The following is a 19,208-nucleotide window of genomic DNA, read 5'->3' on the forward strand; positions in this document are numbered from 1 at the left end:
CTGCGGTTGTTGGCGAGCGGTGAAACCGCTGGTCCGGTGCACGTCGCAGACTTGAAAGCTTACCACCTTCGCAAGGACGATAACTGCGAAACGGTGGAAGCTCAAGGCGATTCAGCGATCTCTCCCTCGGGAAGGCGAGCACGTAGTGGCACGGTTTGCAACCGACGTTACAACCTGAGGACCAGGTAAAACCCGTGCTTCTCGTCTAACCCCTCTCTGCCCCTCACAGCATGCCACCCAGGCGGTATCCCGGCGCCCGGATCGAGGGCACCCACCAGGTGCACAAGCAACAGAGGCTGCGCCAGCGACCTGGAACGAGTGGGCGCGGTGCCCATCGCCACCGGCCTACCGGCCCGGAGAGGCACTGGAGAAGCCGCCCCAGTGATGTGGGACACGGAAAGCGTTCGGGGGACCCACCCCCAGGCTTAGAGCCGCAGTCCAAGCGGCACAGGACTGTGCGACACACCGCCACCTGGACCACGGTCGCCGACGGGGCGGCGGTCTCCTACTGCGCGGGGTCCAGGTGGCGAGACCAGGCCCGGCCTCTCCGCGGAGAGGCCGCGCAGTCGGTGCCCCTGCCGTTCCGGTGCCTTACCTTAGAGGACCGGGACAACGAGCCCCCGGCCCACTATACAGAAGAGGAGCGCGCAGGCCTGTGCGGTCTCTGCGGCACCCTGCTTGTGTGCCGCGCCGCCCACGAGGCCGGGGCGCTGCATAGGAGCCGTGCAGAGGCCGCGGAGCGGCTGCACCGGGCAGTGGTCGCAGCGACCGCTTTGGCAGCCGGACGGCCCGTCCAGAGGGGCAGCCCGGAGGAGGCAGCCTTACGCCTCCTTCAATCGAGCCGGCCTGAGCTGCTGTCTCCGGCGGCGGAGGCCATCATCGCCCAGGCGCGGGCAGGGTCCCCAGCGCCCCCTTCGGTCTCCACGGACGTCAGCCCGGACCCGGACGAATTGGATCGCCTGCTGGCGGACTCCGGGTCGGACGCTGAGGGGGGGGGGGGAAGATGTGGGGGTCCACGCCACATATCTCTAGCGCCCGTGGCGCGCCGCGCTTTCAACGGCCGCGCCACCTTCCCAAGGCTCCTTGCGCGCTGCCGGTTTCCCTCTCCCCGCTCGTTCGGGGATAACCGGTCCCGCGCGAGGGGTCTATAAAGGAAGGCTCGTGCCGCCGTCTGGCCCTTCTTGGTTCCTGGCTCGTCGCTCCTGCTTCTCCCCTGGCTCTCTCCACGAGAACGACCCGCAGGCACCCGGACGACGACGCCGGACGGCCTCGACGACGCCCGCGCTTAACGTGAGATAAAGAATGTTTGTTACACGGCCCACTGTGTGTTTTGTCGTGCGCATGCCTCGGGCAGAGGAATCGCCCGCAGGAGTCAGCAAACGCGATGGCAGTAGCACGAAAAAGATTCCGGGGTTCGTTGGTGAAGTTAGTCACCAGGAGATCAGACCGGCCGTCGCGGAGGTGGATGAGGCTGCGCGCTGTACAGATGCCGTTGGTGAGCAAAGGTGACTGGTTGCCTTCCGCGACCGCATGCCCGTCACGCAGTTCGTCGCAAGTAACAGTCACAAAAACACTGGCGCGTGGCGGAATCGAAACGCTCTCGGCGGAAATTCGAAGGGCGGCACGGCGTTGGCGATTCTTGACGTCAGTATCAGCAGCTTTCTCGGTTGAAAATGTCACTGTGCGCTTTCGGAGATCATTAATAGCTCCATACTCCCGGAGAAAATCAACCCCAAGGATAACGTCACGGGAGCAGTCAGGTATAACGAGGCAGCTTACAATAAACGTGGAGCTGCGAATTTGAACTCGTGCCGTGCACAGGCCACTAGGAGTTACGACATGTCCGCCAGCGGTGCGAATCTGCGTGCCCGATCATGGTGTCATGACTTTTTTTAGAAGCGCTGCTAGCTTCCCGCTTATAATCGAAAAATCCGCGCCAGTGTCCACCAATGCGCTAACCTTATGGCCGTCGAGAAGCACGGGTATGTCCAGCGAGAGTCGATGTTCATGCGCAGGAACTGTCGTCGGTGCCGTAAAATCCAGATTGCTCACAAGTCTCCTTGTCAGGGGGTCTTCGTCACGTCGAGTGCAAGCGGCCTCGCCCCCGGAGGTCGCTGTCTTTAGTTTTCCCGGTGGGGACTTGGTGAGCGTCGCTGCGCCGTCCGGGATGGCCCGCGCTGCGGCGATGGTCGGCGTGGGGACGTCGATCGTGACTGCCGCTGAGAAGTTGGCGCCATGCGCTGCTGCGCTAAGTAGTCTTCAATATCCCGGGGTCTTTGGCCTCTTGGAGGGCGACGCAGGTCGATGGGAAATCCGTGAAGTCCAAGGTGTCGATAGGGGCACTGGCGATAGAGATGACCTGGCTCCCCGCAATGGAAGCACAGGCGCTGGCGATTTGGGGCGCGCCACAGGTCCGCCTTCCGCTGGGGTGGTCGTCGGTTGTCGACGAACGGCTCAGTGTGTGCGGAATACAGTGAGCCTTGATCGGGTGGCGGTAATGGCGCCGAAGCAGTGGCAGGGCGTCGCGCCATATCTGCATAAGTTGGACGCAGGTACTCCGTGGGGAAGGGTTGTGGATCAGCGGACGCTACCGAGGGCTTCAACGCTTGAAGCTCTTCGCGGACAATGCTAGCTACAGAGCCGACCATCGGCTGTGGAGCACCGAAAAGCTTCTGGAGCTCTTCGCGTACAACTGAGCGGATGATGTCGCGTAGGTTCGGGGTAGCCCCGAAGGCCGAAAACGGCTCCACAACCGAAGCGGCGACCGCCGGCCTGTCGTAAGTGGTAGACCGCTGCTGGAGCATCCTCTCTATTGTGACAGCTTCCGAAAGAAACTCAGCAACAGACCTTGGTGGATTACGCACGAGGCCAGCGAACAGTTGCTCTTTAATACCGTGCATAAGGTGTCGCACCTTTTTGTCTTCGGTCATGGCCGGGTCAGAACGTCGGAAGAGCCGGGTCATGTCCTCCACATACATGGTCACAGTCTCATTTGGCATCTGTATACGAGACTGTAGAGCCCTTTCTGCGCGTTCTCGCCGATCCGCGCTGGTATAGGTCTCCCGAATTCGTTGGCAGAACTCACGCCATGATGTTAGGGCGTCTTCTCGGTTCTCGTACCAAGTACGAGCGCCATCTTCCAGGCTGAAGAAGACATTTCGAAGCTTGGCGGCGTCGTCCCACTGATTAAACGAGGCGACCCGTTCATATTGGATAAGCCAGTCTTCGACGTCTTCGCTCTGACTGCCGTGGAAGGGCTGAGGCAGTCGTGGATTTTGCAGGGTGTAGTAAGCTGGAGCTCCTTGCATAGCCGGTCGAGGGGCGCCTGCGGTGTTGAACTCCAACGGCCCGTGCTCAGGTGGTAGGCCTAGGTTCCTCCGGCTAGCGCGGTGAACAGGAGTGTCGATTGGCACAGGACCTGAATCCTGGGTATGCGGAGGAGTTCGGGACACATACTGGGATCGATACCCTGCGCCGACACCAAAATATGTCACGGACAACTGGGCTTGATGTGACTAAGACGACGGGACGAAGCTCAACCAGCAGGCAAAGTTCCGCGCACAGCACGCAAGACCACTTCGGCGCCCTTTCCTTCCAGGTGCCACCTAAAAACATCTGGGACACCAGGTGGCTAAAAACCTGGTGCTAAAAAACCTGCTAAAAAACCTGGCCACCCTGTTTACGCTATGCCTGGTGCCATCGCCGGTACCGAAACCACAGAAGAAGGCAAACATTATCCTCATTCATAAGAAAGGAGACGCTAAGGACCTTAAAATTTACAGACATATTAGCTACTGTCTGTTACGTATACGGTATTTACTAAGGTAATCGCTAATAGAATCAGGACAACCTAGGCTGCAATCAAGCAAAGTTGAGGACAACACAGAGTGCTATGAGACGAAAAATGGTAGGGGTAGCATTAAGAGATAGGAAGCGTGCAGACTGGGTCAGAGAAATAACTCAAGTTACTGACATTGTAGTGGAAATCAAGAAGAAGAAACGGGTATGGGCAGGACATGTGGTGCGAAGAGAGGATAACCGATGGTCTTCGCCCTGCAGTGGGTATAGTAAGGCTGATGATGATGATGATGATGATGAACATAGACCTAGTTAAATGTGTAGGTGTCCACCAAAAAGTGAGAGAGGTAGGCACCTTCCCTTCCCAGAAAACCAAATTACCCGGGTTCGATCCCGGCTACCGACGGCTGCGTTTCGATGGAGGCGAAAGAAAGAGCCTTCCGTGTACTGTGCGATGTCAGTGCACGCTAAAAATCCCCAGGTATTAGAAATTACTCCGAAGCCTTCCACTAGGCCCCTCTTTCTTTTTTTTAATCGAAAAGCTTCACTACGAGGGTGGGAGCCGGCTTCGCTTATGCCGTATGCCGGGACGTCACAGCCAAGGCCAGCTGCGCAGCACCCTCGCCAAGCTCTGCCAGCGTTGCCTAGCAACGCTTAAGAGGTGTGCGACTCCTCCTCATTAGAAAAAAAAACAGTCTCTATCCGGGCAACGAACTTCCATCCTCTGGATCCTCAGCCGACCGCTTCTCCGCTGTGCCACGCCTTTTTTTTACTTTATTACCAAATTTATTATCAGATTTTACACAGAGAACATTACTCCACAAACACACAACATGGGTTAAAACCACGCGACTTGGGCTGCGTAATTCATTACAAATCAGGCATTTGCAGCAACACGTCTTTCTCGGAAGCTACTCGGGCACTTCGTCTTGCGTCTTGAAAACTTTAATAACACTCGCAACGGCTGCGCTAAAATATAGCCTTATTTTCCTCGCATCAACGCCTGCATGCCTGAAAGCCATTTTGGATCGGGTCGTGAAACGCTCTTCATAATTCCACCTGTCTACCGTGAGGATGATAGCGGGATTGCGGGATTACGCGAGTGACAGATACTGTTATTGGCGCGCAATTTGAAAGTACCAAATACTGAAACAGTTAAGTCACTCAATTAGGATGGCGTTAAGGATGTGACATCACCCATCTGCCGTCAGCTATGAGGAATAAGCGGGAATGAGTGCGCTCCAACAACCGCCAGGTGGTGCTTCTTGCCTTCCGCGAGTGTGAACGACACGACCTAGTTACTAGAGAGATTTAGCTTACCGTGTTCCGCGATCCGCCACCGTGACCCTCTACCGCGCGTGGGTGGGGCGCACAAGCTGATTGGTCCCGACGCGGCAGGTCTATGTGCCGACATCAAGCATGTGGCGCCATCTATCGGCGTCGAGGGGATCTGGGCATGCGCAGTGGAACGCGCGGTGGCGGATCACGGTAGCGGATCGCGGATCACGGTAAGCTAAATCTCTCTATTGTAAATAGAGAAACAAAATGCCAGGCACAAATCACGTAGGAATTCCGCAACAGGCAGACGACCATTGACTACCATCTAATGTCGCAGGGAACTTATAGCAAGGTCACAAAAATGGAAATAGACGAAGAAGGAGAGTGTAGTCTTGGAAGTGATCATAAACGCATTAGTCTGCTGATGGGGCCCTTAAATAAAAAATAAATTGAACTTAGACAAAAAGTAAACGCAAAATTAAATGACGATCAAATAGCACAGATAGCAGCAGACATAGAGGAAGCAATAGAGAAAAGCCCCATAGAAGACTGGGATTTTGTACAGGTAGAACTACTCACAAGGAGAAACATTAGGGAGGTTAAAGTAGCAAACCACTGGAATGGAAAGAGGAAGCCACGGAGCTGGTGGAATAAGGAAATCAGAGAAGCCATTGAACAACGACGGGCAGCTTCAAGGGAACACCGAGAGGCAAAGAAAGCAGAGGTATCTCAGGAGGAAATAGACCAAAAATGGGAATCATATCGACAAAAGAAACGATGTACAGGTCCTCGTCCAAAGTAAAATAAAGCAGTCCACCGATCGCTGGATGGCTGACATACACGATGCCACTAGAGGCGGACCAAAAAAATTCTGGAATCATATAGGCTGGCTAGGAAAAAGAATCAAAGAAAGCAGGACCGGATTCACGATAACAAGGGAACTTGTTTAAAGGGAGACAGCTCAGTGAACTACATTACATCAATTATTGCCGAGTCATTTAAGAGCGACGATAGGGTAATCTCAGCAACTCAGGAAGCAACACTAGATAGCAGAATACAAAAGAGCTTAAAACTGACCAATCTAAACTGAAACAAAGGGAGAAAAAAATGTTCCTAAAAACGCATCTACAGGAATAGATGGAATTTCGATCAAGCTGATTATCAAGAAGTAATGAAACATTGTTAAAAGCTTTGTAAACAGTGATAACGAATAAACAAATTCCGGACAGCTGGCAGCAGAGTAAAATTAATTTGATTTATAAAGGGAAAGGACAAATGATGCACATAAAATACTTCAGGCCGATTACCATAACATCTGTTATATACAGGTTGGTGATGCATGCGGTAAAATTAAAGATGCAAGCATGGGTAGAAGGTAACAAGACACTCGGAGAACTTCACAACGGCTTTAGAAATGGTAGAGGCTTAGATCATTGCCTGTTCGTGCTTACCCAATGCATCGAAATATCTAGAGTGCAAAATAGACCTTTGTATTTCGCCTTCTTGGACGTAAAAGAGGCGTACGACAATGTAAAAAGGGAACTCCTGAGGAACATATTAAAACAGGAAGGTATCGGTCACGAGATTCCAGATTTCCTACAAGAAATATGCCGGGAAAACGAAGTAGAAATTACAATAGAAGAGATCAGAAGTACGGAAGCTGTCAAGTTATGCAAAAGATGCAAAAGATGCACGTGTGTCCTCTATCACCGCTGCAGTTCATGATAAATCTGGAACGGAGGATACAAGAAAGTAACCTAGGTTTTAACCTGTCGTATAGATTCGGTGTAAAGGCGGTAGAACAGCGCCTCTCCGGTTTGATATATGCAGACGATTTGTGCTGCTAGCAGAAGTCAGGAAAAATTGCAAACTCTAGTTCAGTATTGCGGAAACGAAGGGGACGCTCTAAGCTTCAGTTTTAGCGCAGTTAATTCGGGTCTGATGATTTTCAACGGCTTAATGGATCAGGGTCTTAAAATACAAGACCATGAAATGACAAGAGTGACAGAATATAAATATCTCGGGGTATGGATAAACGAAGGATTGGTATATATTGAAAAGCATGCATGAGCAATCACTTAAGGCAAAAGGGCGAAGGAATGCCGGGGTAATGAAGCATAGGGCATTGTCCGGATACAACAAGTAGGAGGTTTTGAGGGGTATTTGGTACGGAATAATGGTGCCCTGGCTTACTTTCGGAAATGCGGTTTGCGTGCCTAAAATGAGAGGCACAGACGACATTAGAAATACATCAGAAACCCGTCGGACGATTACCACTGGGTGCCCATGGCAAAACCACAAATGAGGCGGTACAGGGAGATATGGGCTGGGCATCTTTCGAAGTACGGGAAGCTCAGAGTAAAATATTGTATGAGGGACGCGTGAGGAAACCGTGCGTTATCGTTGGTAGTACGGCTTCAGCCGCACAATGTGCACAATGTCCGAGCTGGGCTTTCGACGTTTTGAAAGTGCGGCGCCGTCTGGCATAGATTAATAACTGAGGCCACTCACACGACGCAACGTTTTGTAGGCCCGAAGTAGCGGGAAAGGAGTTTCTTTGACAAGCCTGGATGGCGAACTGGTGTCCACACCCAGACTTTGTCCCCAGGTTTGTAGTGAACCTTGCGGTGCCGGAGGTTGTAGCGGTGCGCGTCAGAGGTCTGCTGCCGCCCGATGTGCACACGGCAAGCTGGCGGGCTTCCTCAGCGCGGATGGTATACTGCTGGGCATCTGGGGGAAGCTGGTCATCATCTGGGCACGGGAGCATGGAATCGAGCATGCTCTGAACTTCACGCGCGTACACAAGTCGAAATGGTGTGAAGCGCGTTGTTTCTTGTTGGGCTGTATTATACGCAAATGTGACGTACGGCAGCACCTCGTCCTAGGTCTTGTGCTGCACATCGACGTACATTGACAACATGTCAGCAATCGTCTTATTTAACCTTTCGGTAAGGTCATTGCTCTGCGGATGGTACGCTGTGGTTTTGCAATGCGTCGTGTAACTCTACTCAAATATGTGGTCGATGAGCTGCGAAGTGAAAGCTGTCCCTCTGTCGGTAATGACATACGAAGGGGCGCCATGCCGCAAGACTGTGTTATGCATGAAAAACTCGGCTACTTCGGAAGCTGTGGCATGAGGGATAGCCTTTGTTTTAGCGTATCGGGTCAGGTAGTCAGTAGCGACTACTATCCATTTGTTTCCGCCTGCGAGAAAGGGAAAGGGCCAAGGAGGTCCATGCCGATTTGGTCGAACGGAATACGTGGTGCTCTAACGGGCTTGAGAAATCCGGCAGGCTTCAAGGGCGGTGTTTTACGGCGCTGGCATTCGCGACACCTTCTTACATAGCGTTTCACAGTTGCGGAGAGTCCTGGCCAGTAATACATGTTGCGCACTCCAGCAAGCGTCCGTGAGTAACCCAAGTGACCAGACGTCGGTTCGTCGTGGCAAGCAAGTAGAATATCCGCACGGAGTTCGCATGGTACTACCAGAAGGTAAGCTCTTTCTTGGCCTTGGGAGTTTCTTTTATACAAGACGCCTTGCTGCATACAGAATGAACCAATGTGCCGAGATAGGCGTCGAGGGAGCGTCGTATCACGCCCTTCCAGATAATCGATGAATGTCTGGATCAGCTCTTTGTCGATCCCTGAGCTCAGATGCACTGAGAGCTCCTAGAACGCCGTTGTCGCCATCGGCTGCAGCATCGCCAGTGTCAACGGGGGCTCGTGACAGCGCGTCAGCGTCTTCGTGTTTGCGGCCTGACTTATAAACAATAGTTATGCCAAATTCCTGAAGTCGTAAACTCCAGCGTGCAAGTCGTCCCGATGGGTCTCGCAGATTTGCCAAACAGCACAAACAGTGATGGTCCGTGACGACTTTAAATGGTCGGCCGTAAAGATAGGGGCGAAACTTCATAGTGACCCACACAACCACCAGGCATTCCTTTTCCGAGGTGGAGTAGTTCGTTTCGGCGCGAGAGAGTGTGCGGCTAGCAAAGGCTATTACTCGTTCAATCCCGTCTTGATGCTGAACAAGGACCGCGCCAAGACCGATACTACTGGCGTCAGTGTGCACCTCTGTGTCAGCCGCTTCATCAAAGTGCGCCAGAACAGGGGATGTTTGAAGGCGCTCGCGAAGCAAAGAGAAGGCCGTCTGCTGCTCAGAGTTCCACACAAAGGAGGTGTCCTTCCTTGTGAGGCGCGTTAGAGATTCCGCAATTTGAGAGAAGTCCGCAATGAACCGCCGATAATATGCGCACAGGCCAAGAAAGCGTCGAACAGCCCTCTTGTTAGCTGGAACGGGAAACTGTGCGACGGCAGCAGTCTTATCGGGATCCGGGCGCACCCCATCAGCGCTCACAACATGGCCAAGGAACTTGAGTTCTGTATACCCGAAGTGGCACTTCTCGGGCTTTAGCGTGAGATCAGCAGAACGGAGCGCTTCCAGTACAGCTTGAAGGCGTTCGAGGTGTTGGTCAAATGTTTCGGAAAAAACGAATACGTCGTCCAAGTACACAAGACATATCTGCCACTTGAGGCCAGTGAGGACGGTGTCCATCATCCTTTGAAATGTAGCTGGGGCAGATCACAATTCAAATGAGATTACTTTGAATTCATATAGGCCATCTGGAGTGACAAATGCGGTTTTTTCTCGGTCTCTTTCGTCTACTTCGATCTGCCAATAGACGCTTTTCAAATCAAAAGATGAAAAATACTACGCACGTCGCAATCTGCCCAGTGAGTCATCGATGCGCGGCAACGGGTATACATCTTTCTTTGTCACATTATTCAATTTCCGATAGTCGATGCAAAATTGAAGAGTGCCGTCTTCTTGACCAGAACTACTGGTGAAGACCACGGAATTTGTGAAGGCTGCACAACGCCATCATCCAGCATCTCCTGAACCTTCGTCTGGATCACTTCTCGTTCTTTGGCAGACACACGATAAGGCTGCGTCGTATAGGGCGAGCGTCTTCATAAGTAATGATGCGATGTTGTGTGATGGGCGTTCGACGAACCTTCGAGGAAGAAGCAAAACAGTGCTTGAAGTCCAGCAACAGTAGCTCTAAAGCCCGCCGTTTCTCCTCCGACAAGTGGCAGTTAATGTCGATGTTGTCGAGAGATGGCTCATTATTTTCGACTGCCGTGGATGTAAAACAGACCGGATCATGCGTAACAGGGTCAGCGAAAGCGATAGCAGCTCCCGGAAATAAGTGCCGGTGCTCATTAGACAAATTTGTGACAAGGAGTGCAGCCCAGCCATTGTGAAGCGACAATAAACTTCGAGCAGCGCAGATGCTATGAGCAAGCAGGAGTGAATGGTTCGCTTCCGCTACAGCATCGCCGGCACGGAAATCGTAACAGGTAACTTCCACAAGAACAGTGCTTCGCGGCGGCAGCGAGACGCTCTCGGCGCAAACGCGAAGTGCGGCATTGCAAGGACTGCTACTATCTCGTTCGGCAGATTGTCCCATCGAAAATGTGACGCGTCTATTTCGTAGGTCGATAACTGCTCCGTATTCTCGCAGAAAGTCAATGCCGAGGATAAGGTCACGGGAACAGTCACTCAAAACGACGCAGCCAATGACGAACGTATATCTGTTAATCTGAATACGAGCCGTGCACATCTCCTTTGGGGTAACTATATGACCACCAGCGGTTCGAAGGTACACACCTGGCCAAGCAGTGAGCACCTTCCTCCAAACAGTCGCCATGCGACCATTCACAATCGAATAATCCGCACCGGTGTCCACTAATGCATTGACTGTAGTACGACCGTCTAAAATAACAGGAATGTCCAGAGAAACGCTTTTGGCTTCCCTAGGGGACGGTACCAGCAGCTCGCGGTCGGATCGAAGCGGCGACGACGGGAGGTCTTCAACACAGCGACTACCAGCGGCCTCGCCCCCGAAGGTCGCTGTTTTCAGTTTTCCCGACCAGAACTAGACGAGCGGCCTTGCCCCTCTCGCGAGGAACCTTGTGTGGACGTCGATGAGCGCCTTGGTGAAGGGGAGCGGGACAGACGCTGCGAACGAGATGAACGCTGTTCCGCCAGGTACTCTTCAATAACTCGGGGTCGTTGACCAAACCGGGGAGGAGGCGAGTCGATGCGGAAGCCGTGAAGACCGAGGCGTCGATAAGGACGATCCCGGTAGAGATGGCCTGGTTCACCGCAGTGGAAGCAGAGTGGACGGCGGTCAGGCGAGCGCAAAATGTCGGCTTTTCGTCGGGGCAGGGGACGCTCGTCGAAGTACTGCACTGGTTGCATCGAGGGCAGCGAAACTGTAGGCGGCGCGGGAATGGGTGACGGTGAAGGGGGCGCCTGACTCTGCAGAACTTCCGCATATGTGGGACGGTTTTCCGTCCCCGACAGCAATGGCGGCCTCGTAACTATAGGCGAAAAAGGGCTCTTGAGCGCCTGTCGTACCTCCTCCTGCACTATAGCAGAAACGGAAGCTGGCGATTGCTGCAGGGGGTTCCAGAACTTTCTCAGTTCTTCGCGCACGACACAGCGAATTAGTTCACGCAAAGCATCAGGATGCCGCTCGGAGGATGCAAATGACTCCGTAGTTGTGCCAGTATGGATAGGACGGTTATGAGCCGCGGCACGTTGTTGAAGCACCCTTTCCATTGTGGCGGCCTCCGCAAGGAATCCGTTTACAGTCGAGGGTGGGTTGCGCACAAGGCCTGCGAACAGTTGCTCTTTCAAACCCTGCATCAAGTGCCTGACCTTTTTGTCCTCGGACATGGCGGGATCGGCTCGCCTGAAGAGGCGCGTCGTGTCCTCGACGTACGCTTGGACACTCTCATTCGGCATCTGGATGCGGGAGTGAATGGCACGTTCTGCATGTTCGCGACGATCCGCGCTAGTGTAGGCCTCGAGCAGTTGACGACGGAATTCCCGCCACGATGTTAACAGTTGCTCTCAGTTCTCGAACCAGATCCGGGCGCCATCCTCAAGGCTGAAGTAGATGTTCCTTAGTTTGGCAGTATAGTCAATGGTTAAAAGCAGCGACACGTTCAAACTGAAGGAACCAGTCCTCCACATCCTAAAAGAGGTCACCATGGAAAGACTTCGGTACCCGTGGGGCCTGCAAGGTGTAGTTATTGGCCGGTGCGACGCCCGTTGCCTGCTGATCAGAACCACTAGATGTCATGACGGCGGGTGATGGCTGAAACTCCGGAGACAGTCCCTGGAGCCGTCGACTGGAGCGATGCACGGGGGCGTCCAATGGCACAGGGCTGGCGCAACGTCTATCAGACGGAGACTCTTGCATAGGTGATCTTACCCAGCACCTCCACCAGAATGTCACGTACAAGGTAGTTGAGGGTATCAAGAATAGCAAGGGGATAGCTCTGATACAACAGCGGTGAGCAGCACAGACGCAAAACCCGCAAGCGACACTTCGTCGTCCTTCACTCAGTCATGCGCCACCTGGCAACGCTAGGCGGCAATACTATACTCCAATGTAATGGTATCCATCCGGAAGTTGATGCAGGTGCAGTAACTCTTCCTGAAGTTCTGGGGTTTAGTGATACTAGTGGCCGGGTGAATGAACCTGCTGTGGAAGCTAGCAAAAACGATTGGAAGATTGTTGACGTAAAAGCAGAAAAGTGACGTAATGTTAGTTATGTAGGAACAAAAATCCAATAAACAGAATGATGGTATAGTTAACCAATCTAAGACAATAATTAAGATATCGGGGGAAAAAATGAGCATGTTAGCAACTGCTACCACCCCGTCTCAAAGGGGATGCTCCTATATTCCATCCATCCATCCATCCGTCCATCCATCCATCCATTCATCCATCCATCCATCCATCCATCCATCCATCCATCCATCCATCCATCCATCCATCCATCCATCCATCCATCCATCCATCCATCCATCCATCCATCCATCCATCGAGTGACAGGTACTGCGCCTTTCCTTTATTGTAAACGAATTATAGAAGGCCAGTGAACTTAGACGCGCTCGACATGGAAGCCAAGGAGAGTTTAGCCACGCACCTGGTCGTGAAACGCTGTTCATAATTCCGCTTGTGCACCGTGAGGATGACAGCGGGATTCCGCGAGTGACAGATACTGCGATTGGCGCGCAATTTGAAAGTGCCAAATACTAAAATAGTTGTCACTCAATTAGGGTGATGTCAAGGATGTGACGTTACCCACCTGCCATCAGCTATGAGGACCAAGCGGGAACGAGTGCGCTCTAACGCCGCCGGGCGGCGCTTCTTGCCTTCCATGAGACAGATGTTGCGCCTTTCCTTTTCTGTTAACGAATTAAATAACGCTGGTTAACTTGGACGCGCTCGACATGAAATCCAAGGAGAATTTAGCTGCTATCGAACGGCGCAGAAGTTAGATTCCGAGGTAGTCACTGCTTTTCGCTACGTATATCCAGGCGTAGGAGAGCTAATCCATCTTTAACTTTTTTTCCACTTTCAATCACACCTTCCAACCCTCCTTTACGGCGTGGGTCATGTGTCCACAGAAACAAGAGGGACAATATTGCGCCTTTCCCTTCCTGTGAACCAATGAAAACGTAAAAGATTTAAGGAATAAAAAGGCTCTGTTAAGCATTATAGACACGTAAATTTTGTGTTTCGGGATTGTTGCTTTAAACAATCCGCGATGGTCCAAAACAGAGGGACTACAACCCAAAAAGCCCCAACACAGCTGAATTATTATCAGGATCAGTGTCGATGTCGAGCTCTCCGAGCACGAGCGAGCGCGATGACGTCAAAGTTGCGAGCGCGCCGTACGAGCGCTTTCTACTGGCAAGACTGACGACACGTACCTATACAATCTAATGACGCATACGGGTAGCGTTATTCGTCTGCTTGCGATCGCATGTGCAAGAAAATATCGTCGTCGAGCAGTGTTTCAGCGTAGCAAAATTAGTTTTCCGAGGTTGTTTCTTCCGAAGGTACGGATGGTATTGACATTGCCGAGCACTTTGATTTCGACCCACTTGCCAGCGAAGTGAAAAAGCAGGAATAGCTGGCACGAAAGCTTGGCGGTTGGCGGGCAGGAAATATCAGCAGCTTAGACATGTTGAACAAAGATACTGATTACTGTCAAGATGCTGCTCTCTAAGCACAGTTTGCCGGTGCTGTGAGCTCCAAGATGGCGTCCGAAAAAGAAAATTCTTTTCGCAGTAAAAATAAAAAGTATGGCCCAATCAGCCAACGTCTACATCTGTGACGCGGCTCCCATGCGTCCATCTGGCGGAAGAGGCCGCAACAAGCCAAGGGCTACCTGCCAGCCTCTAATCCGCGGGCGCACGACTCTCCGTTTCCGATGGAATTAAAAGTTGTACAACTAACCAACCAACTCATGCTCAAGCCTGCTCACGCACTGACTGATCCCGACGCGGCAGGCCTGAGTGGCGCCATTCAAGCATGTGGCACCATCTGCGCTGTCAAAGTAATCTGAGCATGCAAAGCCGTGGCCGCCGCGATCGATTCCGATAGCCTTTGCTATCTGTAATCTATCGCGGATCACTGTTTATACGTATGCATAACAAATCCGTACAAAGGATCATGAATACCGAAAAAATTGGGAGGTTTGTTTGACCTATACTGAGATGCTGGTAGAGTGACCACAGCGATACTAGCGAGCTTTTTTTCCCACATCCACTTTGCTGCTGCTGCCAGGTGCGATTCGCCCGGCGTCTGTTAGCTCCGCTGCTGAAGGCGTCTTGCGAATCAAGAGTTTATTTTATTACGAGATGGGCTTCCCAGTAAAGCTGCGCGAAAGGTCAACATTTATTACACCGTCAGCCCAAGCCGAATCGTCGGCCACTGCCACTTCGATGTAAAACCAGCTAGGTTTAGCGACGTCTACTGTAGGCGCCGAGCGGCGGCACAGTTCAGGCCTCCCGGCATGCCAGTGGGCAGCGCCGTTGCCGAAAGCTGTGCACTTGTGCAGGAATGCCCTTGGGACCCGCGTACAGCAGGCAGCCTTAATGTGCGTCAGGTTCATGTTGTACGAGTGCGGCGTCACTGAATAGAGTATATAAATTGTGCTTCCCCTTTTCGAAGTCCGATCTGTGTGCGCTGAAAAACGCGCCGACCGCGAAATCAAAGCCAGGTGAAATAATTACAACATGCAGCAACGAAGAGAGTGTGAAAAACCATTGAATTAAGCTAGCAAAAGTGCAGGACTTTCCCTGGTGTTCCCAGTTGATACAGACAGGGCAGACAAGGTGAGCTATCCTATGTCGTCGCTGCTCTTAGCTCTGCTGATTCCACGTCACAGTAGTTTGATAACATCTTGTTGTTTGCCTATGTACACATTTTCATCACAGAGATGTCACTGTCGATGGGTTTTGTAAAAAGGTGTCTTTGCCTGGCTTGCATTTGAAATGAAATTAAAAAAAATAATCGTCGCGGCAAAATGAGAGGTTGGCATTACTTGGTAAGCATCTCTGTATAACCAGAAAAACAACCGAAAACCGTATTCCTACCGACACTTCAAACATTGGCGTCTATACTCCTTTAAAGGCGCCTTAGTAACGTCTGCTTCAGAGGCGAATCTTGGGCGTCCCATTAATTCAAACCATGCACAACCTTGCTGAACCTTGCAACGCCACCCTCAACAAAGCTTCTGCTCGTATAACTAGGTTCAAGCCATGCTTAAACCAGGAAATTTATTTAGTAATCGACACTCAGTGGAGGCTACACTGGCGCGCAGTCTAGGAAAATGGTTTTCCTCCTCGAACTCCAGGATAATGCGCTAAGCATCTGATGTTGCCAGTCCACCGCTGCTATTTTCATAACCTGACTCCGTCCCTTTCTAAGATCTTTTTTTTTTCTTTCCTAGGAATCCTCGCCGCTAAACATGCGAAAAATGCTTAGGAGTATTGAGCCACCACCGGCTATCCTATTTTTCATTGTCTTGCAAGCAGGGTTATTTCCAGATTTACTTTAACTAGAGTGTCATTAGAACTTTTCTTTTATCAAAGCGACAATTGTTTTAAGTCCTTTTGACCACCAGCTTAGTTTCGTTATCAATCAAGTCTTCGAGTCATTCCCATGGAGAACCGTGATGAAGCCATAGCAACATAATTCTTAAATCGCTGCAGGGGTCTCATGTCAAGTATAATTGTGCTTTACTGACTACGCGTTGAAAATAATTACAAATTATTAGGTACTGTGATAAACATTTTAACTAGTCATGCATTTGTGGATAGCTTAAGTCGACAACAATTATAGCGGGGACTGATTGTAGGTACTAAGCATTTACCATCAATATGTCAGGTGTGAATAAAATTGGACTTTAGGCTAGAACATTACATTATATACTGATGGATAGCTTATATCAAGCCAATTTCAGGTCTTAATTAACGTTTGTAAGCTCATTGTGATTACAAATCTAATTTTACGCAACAAAGTCAAGTCACGTATTGTTGAAAAGGTCTCGAGGAGTAGAATAAAAAAACGCCACACATCACGCACGCAAAAATATGCGCAACTGAGCTATCGGTCGCTTAGCTCTTTTCAACCATTGTTAAACCACTGCAATTGTTTCTTTAATATTTATTATTTCAAAATATATATTTTTTTCACCGATGATTGTTCAAAACAATCCTACATTCTTCCTTTGCTCGTGTTTGAACTCTCCAGTACTTTTTCATTTGCTTGCAGATATGCAGGGCATTGCCAAACGCAACATCTGGTTCTTGGAAACTTCCTCCCGCCGCACGCTAACTCCCAGGGAGGCCTGCAGTATCGAGTCGGCATGCCTGCACAACCCGCACTACACCGTCCACCTCCTTTCGACAGGAAACATAACCGACGCCGACTGCCAGTACCACCGTGTGCTTTCTGCTCTACCAAACTTCAGCTCGGAGCCGCTGAATGAGAGCACAGAGCTTGCCGGGACTCCCCTGATTTCACTGTATACAGAAGGAGCTGTTCTGAGAAGCCCGTATTTCACAGCGCATCTGAGCGATTTTCTTCGATACGCAGTGCTTTGGAAGCGAGGTGGCGTATACCTTGACAGCGACGTCATAATATTTAGGTCACTCAATGGCATCACAAACAGTGCAGTTTACCAAGACGACAGCGGTACCGTGGCTAATGGAATACTGCTCTTTGATGCGCATCATCCTGTGCTTGAAGCTCTCATGTATATGTGCGCATACAATTACGACCCAGAAGTGTGGGCTACGTGCGGCCCTGAGATCATGTCCATATTGCCTAAATATGCACAACACCACGAGCACGTCAACTTTCTAAAGAAGAATACGTTCCTGGCTGTCCCGTACCAGGAGTGGGAGAGCTTTTTTGAGAGTGACAGGACGGAGTGGGTGATGAAGGTTACAAATGGCAGCTACGGTGCACATTTCTGGAACAAGCTCAGTAAAGAAAGGAGCGTGAGGCCAGGATCCGGTTGCGCGGTAGACGTCATGGCTAGGGTCCACTGTCCCAATGTGTACGAACTGGCCTCCTTGCAGTCGTACTTCTGATGTGTATGTATCCTGTAAGCTTTATTACGGGAATTTGTTCACGAGATGATCCAGTCAGGCGAGAAACAATCTGATTAGACTAACTGCTCAGGTTATTTGTGCTACATTTTACAGCGCGAATATGCTGGTCGCTCCTTAATACCAACTTCTGTACACAGAAGCAAGACTGATCAATTTCAATAGCTATACATAGTCGAAAAGTTGGCTGTGGTTTAGCTCCGGTTACCACAGTTAAATTTCTAAAGAAACGGCTGCATGGCTATGCTTTTGGCCAAATGAAGAGTCGGATGCATAAGTTCACTCATCGGTGTTAGATCATTTTTATGGAACAGACGGTCACAAATTTGCAAATGGGTTGCTCGTGAAGCGGCGGTGAAACTCTCGCGTGGCCGACTCGTGCTCGCCCACTCTTTGGTGAAAGTCTGCGCGCCGACCACCTTCGACGTCTCCACGCTCAACGCTTAAACCGGCCAAAGCCCTCTCCCTTCTTTTCTAGAGACGTGCAGCGCCCTCTTCACCCGTTTCCTCTGCACGACGTCTCCTGAGGGTTTTGTTGCACCTGCCATTTGTGGCTACGGCATACGAGTGCGGAGCGAAAGCTTCGGCTGCGGACGACCGAACTTTGCATCGAACGCAACCAGCATTCTGTTGAATGCATCAAATTTCACCGGTGCTTTAGGCAGTGGTGGTAAAGGCGTTTATTGCATCTAAATATGGGGGACGCTTAAACTCCGCCTTTAAGAGTATGACGATATAGCGTAGGCTACCAGCCCAAATATAAGCCCCGCTTTTAACAAAGCCGTATAAACGTGCCTGAGTGACCTATAGTGGTAACATGAATACCGGCGTCCTGGCAGGCTGATTCTGACATAACCGTCTCATGTGAAACGAGAGACTCAAGTTGGCAGCTCCTGCCATCTGCGGCTACGGCATACGAGCATACGCGACGAGCCAGGCTGGCTGGTGTAGTGTTGCTTTCGCAACAAAAAGCAGCAGCAAGCGTCTTGCGTTGCCGAAGGAATTATGCCCACATATTCTTTATGTGCATCTAGTTCGGTCGTTCTAAAAAACATGAGTACGTTCTTGTTCTATTTATTGCGGTCATTTGTGTTACGTTCGCTTCCTTTATGTTATCGAGCAGCTGCTTATGCGAGCATGTTTTATATCTATAATTATTGCCAGCTCAATGTCGCCCACCAAAGTCGAAGTGTTCAGCATTTTGTGCACTCCTCACCTTTATTTACTTAAAAGGTGACTCCTAGCAAGACGAGAGTTGATTGTTGCGGAACCACTGAGAGTTACGCAGCTGCTAACACAGGGCGTCGAAATAATGAATAAAACTTCGCTGGTGAATGTACACAGCAGCTTTCTTCTTTTTTAGTAACACGAGCTTTTGGTCAATTTTTCCAAGCAGTGACTTGCGTGTCCTGTGCGGTTTCTTCTTATGTGTTTTTTATTTTTGCTCTGCAGTAATGTCGACATTGCGTGAAGTCTTTCCCGAAATACCTTATATACTCAACACCTATGGAATAATGTGACCCAAGTTTGCTGCATTTCCGGGACCCATAACAGCACGTTGCGGCCGGAATGCGCCAACTCTCCGATGCCTTCCACGGTATGCCCAGCGACTTACAATATAGCGGTGACAATTAAGACAAGT

At 50.9% G+C, this 19,208-nt stretch overlaps 1 protein-coding gene across 1 annotated transcript; it reads left to right on the forward strand.

Annotated features, from left to right (window-relative positions):
* The first annotated feature begins 230 nt into the window (after positions 1-230).
* Positions 231-17,994, forward strand: LOC146199923 (alpha1,4-N-acetylgalactosaminyltransferase 1-like). Its single transcript, XM_084592231.1, has 2 exons — positions 231-801; positions 16,725-17,994. The coding sequence occupies exons 1-2, from the start codon at positions 231-233 to the stop codon at positions 17,546-17,548; spliced, it is 1,395 nt and encodes a 464-aa protein (XP_084448357.1). The 3' UTR covers positions 17,549-17,994.
* The last annotated feature ends 1,214 nt before the right edge of the window (positions 17,995-19,208 follow it).

This window comes from Amblyomma maculatum, chromosome 2 (assembly GCF_055883805.1).
Source record: "Amblyomma maculatum isolate TAMU_Amacu chromosome 2, ASM5588380v1, whole genome shotgun sequence".
Taxonomy (NCBI): Eukaryota; Metazoa; Arthropoda; class Arachnida; order Ixodida; family Ixodidae; genus Amblyomma; species Amblyomma maculatum.